Source organism: Papaver somniferum, unplaced genomic scaffold (genome assembly GCF_003573695.1).
Source record: "Papaver somniferum cultivar HN1 unplaced genomic scaffold, ASM357369v1 unplaced-scaffold_48, whole genome shotgun sequence".
Classification (NCBI taxonomy): Eukaryota; Viridiplantae; Streptophyta; class Magnoliopsida; order Ranunculales; family Papaveraceae; genus Papaver; species Papaver somniferum.
This window is the reverse complement of record NW_020647415.1, coordinates 1,352,185-1,364,819: the sequence shown is the minus strand read 5'-3', so window position 1 is coordinate 1,364,819 and position 12,635 is coordinate 1,352,185. Positions and strand designations below refer to the sequence as shown.

General features: G+C 37.2%; 2 protein-coding genes and 1 long non-coding RNA gene across 3 annotated transcripts; all 3 read left to right on the top strand.

Moving 5' to 3' along the window:
* Positions 1 to 1,131: 1,131 nt before the first annotated feature.
* On the top strand, positions 1,132 to 2,664 carry LOC113342862 (glyceraldehyde-3-phosphate dehydrogenase 2, cytosolic-like). The gene is made up of 3 exons (XM_026587254.1): positions 1,132 to 1,375; positions 1,945 to 2,160; positions 2,605 to 2,664. The coding sequence occupies exons 1-3, from the start codon at positions 1,337 to 1,339 to the stop codon at positions 2,662 to 2,664; spliced, it is 315 nt and encodes a 104-aa protein (XP_026443039.1). The 5' UTR covers positions 1,132 to 1,336.
* An 815-nt stretch (positions 2,665 to 3,479) lies between these two features.
* Positions 3,480 to 4,274, top strand: LOC113342818. Its single transcript, XR_003356867.1, has 3 exons — positions 3,480 to 3,635; positions 3,826 to 3,906; positions 4,031 to 4,274. It is a non-coding gene; the product is annotated as an uncharacterized LOC113342818 (long non-coding RNA).
* Positions 4,275 to 7,639: 3,365 nt separating this feature from the next.
* On the top strand, positions 7,640 to 8,573 carry LOC113342823 (nodulin-13-like). Its single transcript, XM_026587229.1, has 2 exons — positions 7,640 to 7,952; positions 8,073 to 8,573. The coding sequence occupies exons 1-2, from the start codon at positions 7,733 to 7,735 to the stop codon at positions 8,351 to 8,353; spliced, it is 501 nt and encodes a 166-aa protein (XP_026443014.1). The 5' UTR covers positions 7,640 to 7,732; the 3' UTR covers positions 8,354 to 8,573.
* Positions 8,574 to 12,635: the final 4,062 nt, after the last annotated feature.

Below are 12,635 nucleotides of genomic sequence, written 5' to 3'. Positions count from 1 at the left end.
TGGTAGAGCTGCAACTTCTCTGTAGTTTCTTGGTTCATAAATAGACATAATAGTGGATAATGAGAAATGGTAGTCAGAGAACTTAGCTGGAGGTCTTCGATTGCGAGGTGGCAATGGATCAACTTGAGAATCAGGATCTCTTTCCAAGGTATCATTGTCAGGTGGAGGCATAGAGTGGTCAGACACAGCTGGAATCTGATGATTATCAGCTGTATGTGCCTTGAGTATCATCTGATGAGTATCATCTGTATGACGATGTTTACGTTATGCAACTCTGTTTTTCTCTGGAGTTTCAGTACAAGATAGTTGTAATAATGTGCCTTGAGTTTTGAGAAAATATTTGAAAGGATTGGATATATATTCACCTCCTTGGTCACCACGAAAGATTTTGATTGTTCTACCAAACTGAGTTTTGACCATAATTGAAAAAGTTTTATATAAGTTAAGAAATTATGTTCCTGAACTAAATAGATAAACCCAAGTATATCGAGAATAATCATCAATGAAACTCACATAGCATAATGCACCTCCTTTTGACATCACTGGGGATTTACCCCAAACGTCAGAGTGAATAAGAGCAAAATGTTCAATAGTTTTTGAGGTGCTTGCATTAAAGGAAAGTGTTGGTTGTTTTGCCAGTTTACAAGAGATGCAACTAGGTTCTTTGTCTACTTGTGTATCTCCTAGTAGACCTTTATTGACCATATATAAAAGACGAGAAAAAGAAACATGACCTAGTCTAGAATGCCAATACATAAAAGGGGATGTGGAGTGGGATGTAGTAGTAGCTGCAAAATGCACTACACCAATTTATAGGATTCGTAACGGCTAGCTGGCCGTTACAAAATTTCCGTGACAAATGGCCGTTACGATCGTTTTTTTACGCGTGTCAGTCACCCGCTTGGTCACACTAAGGTCGTAACACCTGAGTATTTTTTTGGGCCCACACTTTCAAGTCCTCTATTTTCACCGTTTATTCCTAAACTAATATCTACACTCTTCATATTTTTCTCGAGATACAAAACAACCGTAGAGCCCTAGTTTTTATTCTCTTCGCAAACACATTTCTATCTTTCCATCTTTCCGCCTCTTCGTGTCAGCTCGTCCTCTGTTGCTCTCTCTCAATCTGTCTACCCAAATACAAATCAACAGAGTGGAACATCCTTCAATTCAATTTCCTCTTCTTTTCTTGATTTCTTCTTGTAGATCTCTGTGTTTTCATTATCATCTCGTTTTCTGTTTTCTCTTCTTTTTCTTCTATGTGATTTGAGAGGAAAAATAAAGGTTTCGAGATCGAGAGCGAAAGGGATTGATCAAAGAATAGTTGTTGGTAGTGATGCTGATAGGAGTGGTGGATTCAGATTCAACAGAAAAGGTAACCTGAAGCTTTAATTAGGGTATTTATTTATTTGATAATTGATTCGTAGAACATTGAATATGGAATTCATCTATTAAGATTTTCTTCTACATACAGTTCTGAAGATATAATTGATTACGATGTCGATCTATCTTATCTTCTTCACTCACATCTGAATGATTTGTTACCAATATTTGATGAAGGAGCTTGTCAAGCTCAGGTTCCAAAAACCTAACTCTCTAATCTGTATAATTTAGTGTTTGTTTGATCAATTTTTTCGGAATCCTAGGTTTGTTCTGTGATTCTTTTGAATTTCCGAGGGTTATTTTGGATGTTCAAAAACAAGGAAGTTTTGAGGAATTGGTTCATGTTCGGATTTATATTGATGGTCATATGGAGAATCCAAGTTTGAACTCTGTAATTCTCCAGAATTTTTTGATTTTTACTCGTCTACTTTATCTGTAAATTTTAGCTAATGAGGCTTTGATAGAATTGATTATACAGTGAATCTTGTTACTGTGATGGGATTATTATTCTTAGTTTAGTAATTATTGTGTGTTTGTTAATGGTGGTTTCTGTGTTTGCAGACATACATGTTTAAGTACGACAATGTCCACGGTCAATGGAAGCACCATGAACTCAAGGTTAAGGACACTAAGACTCTCCTCTTCGGTGAGAAGGAAGTTGCAGTCTTTAGTTGCACAAACCCTGAGGAGATCCCATGGGATGATACTGGAGCTGAATACATTGTTGAGTCAACTGGAATGTTCACTAAGAAGGACAAAGATGCTGCTCATTTGAAGGTTTGATATTATCCCATGCTCTTTATTTTATACTTTGGCACTCTTATTCAGAAATATAATATATAATATTTATTTGTTGTTGGCATATATCTAGAGTCTTGGTACATAATGAGCAGATTTATCTGTCTAATAAATATCATAGTAAATGATAAGGGGAACATTATACTGCCCAGTTTAGGTGGCAAGCAGCAATGGTTATTCATTTTGGCATCATCATCACAATGCATAGGCTGTACTTAAGATACTTTGTCATCTTGGGTATCTGAGATTCAGTCACCTTAATTTCTTGTGCATATGAAAATTAAGTTTGTTCTGATTCTAGATAGGTTCTTATCTATTGGACAAGTCTAGCTGGAGTTTAAGCTTTTCATTTGTTGGTTATTGATAGACCCTGCTCCGGCCTGCTCTGATTTGAAAACATTGTTTGATTGCTTGATGATCCAGGGTGGAGCCAAGAAGGTTATCATTTCTTCTCCCAGGTGCAGTAGAAATGCGCTGGGTTGATACTTACTTTCCTTTTTAAGAAGCCATCATTTGAACTCGAGATATTTTTTCAGGTTTGTTGCTGAACCTATCACATAAATTTCGTAATGTAAGCACCTAATCCAATGCATTACATATTCTTAAAAGTTAAACCTATTTAAATGGAGTTTCAAGTAATGGATTCCTTATGACCATTAGCAAGCATGGTTGAGCAGCTTTACTTCCTGTTTATCATTTTTCCTCATTGTTGTGTAACCATTTAAGAGAGACTTAAAGAAAACAAAAGAAAGAAAGAAAAAGCAAATGGTTGGACGTTTTCCAAATGTCAATTAATTAGGTTATATATCTGGTCTTCGGTACTTGAATGAAAAGGTAACCAAAAACCGAATAGGAAAGAGGCAGTTCTTTTCAGGCATTCCATAAAACACCTGTTTCAGGCTGTTTTGGAGAAGAGTAGGCTGGGTGTGTTCAAAATGTCTTTGAGAATAGAGCAACGTTTGTATTCGTTTTTTCTTTTCTCTTTGCTGGGTCACATTTTTTTAGCAATCTGCTTGGCGATGACTAGATTATTTTTGCTTATCTTTTTCTTTTAGTTAATCAAACTCATTTGTGTTCCATTTTAAATTGTATATGCCGTTTCCCTTCCATCTTTTCTTCAATGAGTTCAATTCCATATTATGCCATTTCTATTCCATCTTTTCCGGTTTCTCAGTTTGTACCTATCTAATGGATACATGATTCATTTTGATCCATGTTGAGTGCATATACTTGATGAAACCTATTAGAATTCATCAAAGCTCTGTCCATTTTCTTTGTCAGGAGAAATGGTTTGAGGTTTTGGGTTGCTGGGTGACTGAGCAGAAGATTTTAAAAGAAGTGGTGACGTGGATAAGGTTGCATGGGCACTGGGGCTCGAACGACTTGCAATGGTTCTTTTTGAGATACCTGACATAAGGCTGTTCTGGACTTCTGATGAGCGGTTCACGTCACAGGTATTACGTACTAAATTCTAAGATATTAGCAACTATATTTTTCCACTCGGTCTCACATATGTTGGCCATACGTTCAGTCCCGCCTAAGGCTGGAAAGAAAAATAGTTTAAGTTTATCTTGAGCTAGAATCTTGAAGTACGATTGAACTCTAATGGAGGCTCATTTCTTGGTTCATGATTTACTGAGACAGTTTGACAGTCGTGTCATGTTGGTGTTACAAGCTTTATATTGATTCACACGTAAACACAGCAAAGTTCTTGTACACAGATTAGTAAGTACTCAAAGAGACCTAAAATAGTTTATACATTCTGAACTTTGATGGTGCTGCTCAATATTGTGGATTTGCTCATATCTAGTATTCTTATTGTTTGTGAATGATTTGCATTTTGAATCAGGAAGCGTTTCGGATAGCAGCAAAGGCTATCGATTTACACCGCCAGATACACCATATTATGCAAAGTGTTACGGGTAAATATTGGTGTAGCAAGGCCTTCTTTGTTTTCCTTTTGACTATATTATCTTTGAGATTGATCCAATTTTAAACAGAGTTGCCTTGAGCTTGTGTTCTCTGTGACTGAGAATGAATGTAAAAGAGTGTTTAGGTACTTATTAGAATTTGATACTCAATATGAAATTTTTGGTACTTAGAAGAATCTGTGTTCTATCTTCATATGAATTGATTTAATGTTGATATGAATTGATTGAAGTATTCTGGAATGAAAGATTTATGCAGCTAATTTTTTTTTGAATTGCGGCGTATTTCCGGCTGAAAATGAACTGCCGGTCAATATTGACCTGGTTAAAATTGGTCAATATTGACTAATTTTAACCAGGTCAATGTTGACCTGCAGTAATTTTTTTCTGTTACAAAAAAGTTCGTAACGGCTTGAACTTGTTACGAAACGTTTGTAACGGATCACATCTGTTACCACGTGTCAATTTGTAACGGTTCATCTCTGTTACTAAGGCCTTTACCCAAAATTGGTACGACTCTACTGCCGTTACAAAAAAAATTTTAACACCCACTTTTGCAACAGGGGGTGCCCGTTCAACCCCGATCCGTAACGGCTTCACCCTGTTTCTAATCCCAGAATTTGGTGTAATGATGGTTTCTGAGATTTGATGGAATAATCAGAGTCTGTAGGAGATATAATCGACCCACTCTACGGCCTATCCCAACTAGCTTCCCTGTTTTGAGATCCTGAATAGCACAACCAATAGGAGAGAAAACAATGTTAAAACCTTGATCGCATAGTTGACCAATTGAGATGAGATTCATTGTAATCTTAGGAACAAGAAGAAAACATCTGGTACACAAATGTTATTTGAATCTCTAACGACCCCAATGTGACTGAAAATTACAACAGTTCCATCAGCAGTGTGAATCTTAGGAGCAAAAACTGGACAAAGATTGTCAAAAACATTTGAATCATAAGTCATATGATTGGATGCTCCAGAATCTAGATACCATCCAATTGAAAAAATACCCGAGGAAGTAGAGAAGACTGATGCAGCTGCAGTATTGTTACTGACTGAAAGAGCTTGTTTAATCATCTCTTGTATGTCAGCAAGACTAGGTGATGATGTATCAACTGGAACTTTGATTGAGATGGTGCAGATGGTAATGATTCAGCATATGAAACTGGTGCAGCAGAGAATCTACTTGAACCATTCAACCTGGTTGTACCATTAGCATTCAATCTCCGCATATTCCTGGAGGTTGTAGATGTGCAGTTTCTTGTAGAGTGTCCAAGTTCTTTGCAATAGTTGCACTGGGTGGTAGGAGTATCTTGCGGTATTGCAGCAGGTGGAAGAGTACAGTTCCTTGCTATGTGACCAGTTTTCTTGCAATTATGACAAATAGGTTGTGAAGAATCATGTTGTGTCAAAAGATTATTCTTCTGATTGTTGAAATTTGGATGAGATGCAAGCATATCAAACAGTCCTTAGATCTCTGGCTTGATCCGTTTGTGTGTTTCTTCAGTAATCAGCTCAGATAAAGTAGTTTCTACGGATGGAAAAGGTGAACGATGAAGAATAACACCTCTGACTGATTCAAACTCTTCTCGAAGAGCCATCAAGAGTTGAACCAGTCTTGTCTCTTCTCTATATTTTTCCCATATTTCCAAGTCAGTTGTCCATTTTCGCTCCATAAGCGCAAGTTGATTCCAAATCACAGACATCTCAGAGTGAAAATCAGAAACTGATTGATCTAATGGTTGCTTCGTAGAACGAATATCTTGTTCAAGTTTGTATCTTTGAGCAAAGTTAATTTGTATGTACCTTTTTGCAAGAAAATCTCAAGCATCTTTAGATACGTACAAGAGATACGTAAAATATTACGACAACATTCAATATATATGCAGTTAAGGAGAAGATATGACAAGATACTATAGTATCTCGCAACAGTCACTACAGGGTGTAAGTTGAAGGAGCGTCCAGTAAGACGTATAAAGCCACCGCTACACCACTATGGACATGAAGGCCTCAACTAGGATAGTAACTATTATAATGCTATGCTGTTGACAAACAAAATAATCTCTTTTACTTAAGTTATGTAGTAAAATGGTAAACCAGGAAGCATGTTAGCTCGCCACCTTGTTTCATTTTCGACCATTTAACCTCTGACGGAGTGAGAACTCAAACCTCACTGCCAGTAAAAACCATACATTTCAACTCTTTTCTAGCTAATTAAAATCTTTTCGTATAAAAATAAAAAAAGAAGAGAGGTAGTCGGTTCACAAAATTGATTAAAAAGACCAAAATCAATAATTCCTGGGAGAAAAAGACATGTAAAATTTGATACTGTTTAAATGGACGAGGATGTAAAAATAGTCAAGATGTAAATAGTTTCATCTTATCCAGTTTCAAATATTTTTTCTTATTTTTAATTTACATCAGGATGTATCCAGTTTCATCCTCGCTCATTTTTAAGTTTAAGCTAGGATGAATTCAGTTTCATTCTTGCTATTTTTTTGGTGTTCGTTTCACTCATTCTAATTTTTACTCGTCCATTAATATCATGTTTTAGAAATATTTAGACAAATGACCCATTTTCCGTAGTCGTTTACTCTAATGCCTCTCCGTAAGCTTATAGTTTCTTTTTTTTAAGCTTATAGTTTCTCAATTTTCCTAAAAATAAGGCACGTAAAATAAATAATTAAGTTTGACTTCTGATGTAGACATGGCAACCGAAAAACTTTGGATTTTTCTTTACCTATTTGCGTAATATTTTAACGTCGACTGGCATCTTATGTATAAGCCAGGCATATAGGTGTGAAATCAATACAAATGGTGTCAAATTAGATGGGTATTTTATTTATTTGGTGATGTCAATATGCAGCCGGCCTTAGCCGCGACTTTTTCTGAAACTACTTAAAAACATTTTATTTAGTCGGTCATGCAAATACGTACACATCTAACCACGACTCTCAGCAACGGCCAATACATGTATCTTCCATTTTGCTTAATTAGTTTGAACGGTATCAAGTCTGGTGTTTTTTTTTCGTTGCTTCATATCTCTTGTCAAAGGACGTGTCTCCTCATTGGAGATCCTTGAAGATAGGTTTAAGCTAGACGAAAATTCCTGCAACGGTGATCTTAATGCAGTAAGTGATGCTCGACGGAAGACCGAGAAAGTGATATCAGAGAGCTTCTCCATCGAGAAATTTTCATGTACAAGTTGGAGGGGGGTGAATTAAAGACCGTAAAGCATATAAAAGCGTAAACTGGAGGCAAATAACTTAAATGCGATAAAAAAAATCTCTAGTAAAGTAAATATTTTAACTAGAAAACCAACAAAATATTCGTCCGGTTACAGTTAGATCCTCTTAATCGACACCAAAATATAGACAACCACAATTAGTTTTAAAATATTGATATATTTATACTATATTCTATATGTTTCCTGTAAGACAAACGTAGGATGAAGTGGGTGGGGTGTCTTCCATCTATAAATACCAAATTATGGTCCACCACACCCTTGCAATAATATCGACTTGAGGTTTTTTTTTTTGATCGCCGACTCTCAGCTTTAAATACAGCTAGCAATTTGATCTTCCAAATATCCCTCTTATCAAATTCGTGTATAAACAAACATGGGTGGTAAGTATAGCATTCCAATCGATGCGGATGCGAATTTAAAGAAAAACGGAATCTCAGCCTACACTGGTAGCATTAGCTCAGTTTCAACTGGCGGAATCTTCCGTGCTATATTCGTGGAGGGACATATTTTGCTTCCTCAACTCGTGCCAGAAACGGTAACAGGTGTTGATTTAAACTCTGATGGAAGAGTCTCATCTTTTACCTTTGCCGGAGGTATGTTTTTTATTGATGATTGATTCACCAATGAAATTAAACAGCGCACCATTTCCTTTTTGAATTTCTTCTCTAAAAGTGCATTTTTATTTTGCTTCTTCATCTTGGTTTTTATTCTAGGTATGAAGCTAATGGTGGACGAAATTGATATGGAAAATTTATCGCTCAAGTGCACTATGCCTGATACTGATGCTCATAATAGCACCGATTTCATCGTTACAAACTGCATATTTGAACCATCTCCACATTTTGGATCGGTCATCAAAACGAGTAGCACTTTCGAACCAAAAGGTGACGCTGATCTAGCTGACGATGTATTGCAATCCCGAATTAAGAAGATTCACGAGATTTTCAAAGTTGTTAGTGGTTACCTTGGTGAAAATCCTGATGTTTGTGCGTAAACAAAACTCCTCCTATAGGCTATAGGGCTGAATGATGAAGCATCTTCGCGATCTTTCAGTGTTTTAATATTGTTGTTCTTTGTTTTTGTCTGAGAATAAAAAATGATCTCTGGCCTTGACGGAGTTCGTTGGTATAATGTAACTTCAAGATTGTTGTTTTCTATATATTTTCTGTCATAGTTACTTACAGTTACAGGTTATATTGCACATCCATAATCTTTCATGTTGGCTATTCTATACAATTCTAAGCAATATATATATCAGTCTTCGAAATTAAAACAACAAATAAATCCATGTATCTTTTAGGTTTTTTTACTTGAAACAAAGTGGTGATACTGGGCAACATGTAGATGTAGGTCTCAGTGAAGGATGTTTTATTTTTATCGAAAGAGAGAAAATAATCAGTGAAGGATGTTCATCATCCCTATAATTGTCAGATTTAACGTTTTTAATACAAAACTAAATAATAAAAGAAAAAAAAAATCGTGTATTAGATAGGGGAGCAAGATCTCTTCCTTTCTTGTGAACACTTTACATGAATACGCATATTTAAAGATTTTTGAGAAGCATAAACTTACTTGACAAAAGAGTAATCACGCCATGGTATGGCTCATCATATAAGGCATCATTATTGTCTTTAGCTAGATAAATCAGTTTTTGCTCAACATTTGGTATCTCTTCAATGATCACATTGATCACTAGCTATTACCTATTTACAAATCTAGAGGCTTCATGCGGAGATGGAATATAGACTGTGTTTTTGTGCCTCATGAAATTATTCTATGCGCTTGGCTCTATACAGAGAAGGATGAGGTAATGATTAACATTGATGGTTCAAGATCATACTTAGCAGGAGGCTTTGGATCCATTATCAGAGATCATAATGCTGAGGTAATAGAAGCATCTACTAGAGAAAGTCCTGTGAATTCAGTTTTTCCCCATGAGTTACAGAGAGTTGAGCTTGGACTTAATTTGGCTATCCAGAAGCAGCAACCTAGAGTTCATCTTGTTGTTGACTCCATGGTTGTCTTTAATCTGTTAACTACGTACCAAGGATCCTGAACCCCCTTGGAATGTGATTCAAATCTGGAGAAGAGTTAAGAAGTTGAAAGAAAGGTTTGTAAAATAGAGGGTTACTTTTTGCTACAAAAAAACAAATAGAGCTGCAGATTTTCTAGCTGGTCTTCATTTGGGCAGGGTTCGAGTGGAAATCAGAAATGATGAGTTCACAACTGATTTCAGAGAGAGTCTTGCTGCTGACAAGGCTCAACAGGTCTACCAGAGAAGAAAGAAGGAAAGAAATCACTGCTGTCTTGTTTAGTTTTGTTTTCTTAGTTTTTCCGTTCCTGTTTTTCTTTTTCGGCTTTTAGCCCGCCAATTGTGTCAAAATTAAAAAAAAAAAAAAGAATAAAAATAAAAAAGCCTGTTTAGAAATCTGCTACATTTTACTTTAACAAATGATTAATAAGAAAATGTGAAGTTTTGGGGAAAGTATTGGCAGTTTTTAACGGGAACTTCGACATAGTAGTCGATGTGAGCACCAAACGTGTCTTTATTTTATCTTTTTCGAAGAAAATTTTATATTCATGGGAGTCTCTCAATTGCTCCAAATGAGATTAGGAGTAACAAATTTAAACGTATCAGAATCACATGGCCATACAACTACAAATTGTTTGACACGATCAACAATCTCGGACGTTTCCTTCTTCCAAGCCCCAAAAATTCTCTCGATAAGCGGCGTACGTGTCTATAGTTGGTTACGAAGTGCACCCAAAAGTGTATCAAAGCCTCTAATGCCAACCACCAGTAAATCAGCTGTTTAATTTCCGAACTTATCATCACATGGTAGCAATGGGAGTCGAGCACAAAGGCCAAAGCAATTATGCAATGTACCTTACTATCATCAAAACGCTAACAACATTTGTTCGTGAAGCAAATATTTGTAACAAACTAGCTGTTATTTAACCAATTATGTGTAAACTGACGGTCTATTTGGTTAAAACATCTTGAATCAAACAAAAAGATACATGACTACAGATATAAAGATCATAAAATTTTTACACCATCCAATCGGAAACCTCCACCTATAAAGATGTTTCTCATTATTTAATATTATTGAACTTTTGAGTATGTTATCCATTATAATAGATTATATTCTACCATATTTAGCGGACCAAGGATATTCTCTTTAATAGAGATTATTAATAATAATATAGATATGGTCCCTGTTCCGACAAGGAGGGCAAGGAAGTTTTCCATAACCCAATATGATATCATCCCTAATCTCGATCCTCTCTTTTCTTCTTCTTCTTCTCCATTAAACCTCCAACACAAAATCCATGACAGGTGATAAGAAAACTCTGTATCCGGCCTTTGTCGTAACCAACATCAAAACCCTGATTCCTATTCTTCTTGACATCAAACAAGATGAATACTCATCCTGGGTTTTTCTCTTCGAACTACATCTACAAGCTCACGATCTCCTTTTTCTCATCAACGGATCCACACCACCAACAGGGATTGATGCAAATACCCTCAAACAACTCGACGCCCTATGCCGCCAATGGATGTTCTCCACCATGGCCAAGGATCTCATGTTCACGGTTCTAAAATCTGGTAAAACCGCCAAAGAACTTTGGGATCATCTTCAAAAGTTGTTTCAAGATAACAAAGGTAATCGTGCTGCAACCCTTGAAAGTAAATTTGTCAATCTAAAGTTTGTTGACTGTGCTAGTGTCGATGATTACTGTGACAAACTCAAGTCGTTAGCGGATCGACTGACCGATCTCGATTTTCCCATGAATGACAAACGTTTGGTTATCCAACTTGTCAATGGTCTACCGGAGGAATACAACACTGTTGCTTCCTTCATACAACAGTCTATGCCCACCTATGATGCTGCTCGTTCACAACTACGCACTGAAGAAATACGACGTGCTCAACAAACCACCATGATATCTTCCACTGCCCTAGCAGCCACTAGAAACAATTCTTCTCAATACCATCACCGAACTAGCAACGGAAAAAGACCTGTCAACCCTGCAAACTCCGGTCCTCTTCTGCCAACCCCAGGATACTCTCGCCAGCCCAGTGCACCTCGCCAGCCCAGTGCGCCACGCGGCCCAGTGTACCCAGCTAACCCAGCATCCTGGATGCCATACTGGGCTCAACCTCCATGCCCGTACCCAACTGCTCCACTTTGGCAGCCCACTGCACCACCTCGAGGCCCATCTGTTGGACGTCCTCGTCAAGCCCAGCAGCGACGCTCTTCAATTCTTGGACAGGCCCATGCGTACGCTGTGCCTTCAGTTGAAACACTACAGCCCAGTGATTTTGCGGAAGCCTACAGTTCATTGAGCTTACAGCCACCAGATGAAACGTTCTACAAGGACACTGGTGCGACATCCCATATCACCGCGGATCCAGGTACGTTACATACTGTTTTCGACACTAGCAATGTTAAATCTATCTTGGTTGGCAACGGTAACTCTATTCCATTTATGGCTAGTGGCACCCACTCTATAAACCTCTCGTCCCGACCTCTTCACCTCAACGATACCCTCGTAGTTCCTGATATTATCAAAAATCTTATTTCTGTTCGAAAGTTCACACCTGATAATCATGTGTCTGTTGAATTTGATCCTTATGGTTTTTCTGTGAAGGATTTGAATTCAAGGACGATCCTTCTTCGCTGTGATAGCTCTGGGGAACTTTATCCTCTCACAACTTCTGTCGTGCCCACTTCAAAATCATCTCAGTCACCACCACTGTCTCTTACCGTCTGCTCTCATGATGTCTGGCACATCCGTCTTGGTCATCCTGGACAAGCTATTTTAAATAATTTACGTTCCCACTCTTTAATTCAATGTAATAAACAACAGTCTACCAAAATTTGTCATTCTTGTCAAGTTAGTAAACATGTTCTTCTTCCTTTTTCTGACTCAAATTCTTTCACTTCTGCTCCATTTGATACTATTCATAGTGATTTATGGACTTGTCCTATACATATTGATACTTGTTTTCGCTATTATCTTATTTTGTTGGATGACTATACTAATTATCTATGGGTGTATCCCTTGAAGCTCAAATCTCAGGTCCACTCCAAATTCTTGGAGTTTCGGTCCTTTGTCAACACTCAATTTGAGCGAGATATCAAATGTTTTCAATCCGATATGGGACGTGAATTTGATAACTCTTCTTTTCATGATTTTTCTAAGAACTCTGGTTTAGTCTTTCGTTTCTCCTGTCCTCACACCTCATCTCAAAATGGGAAAGCGGAGCG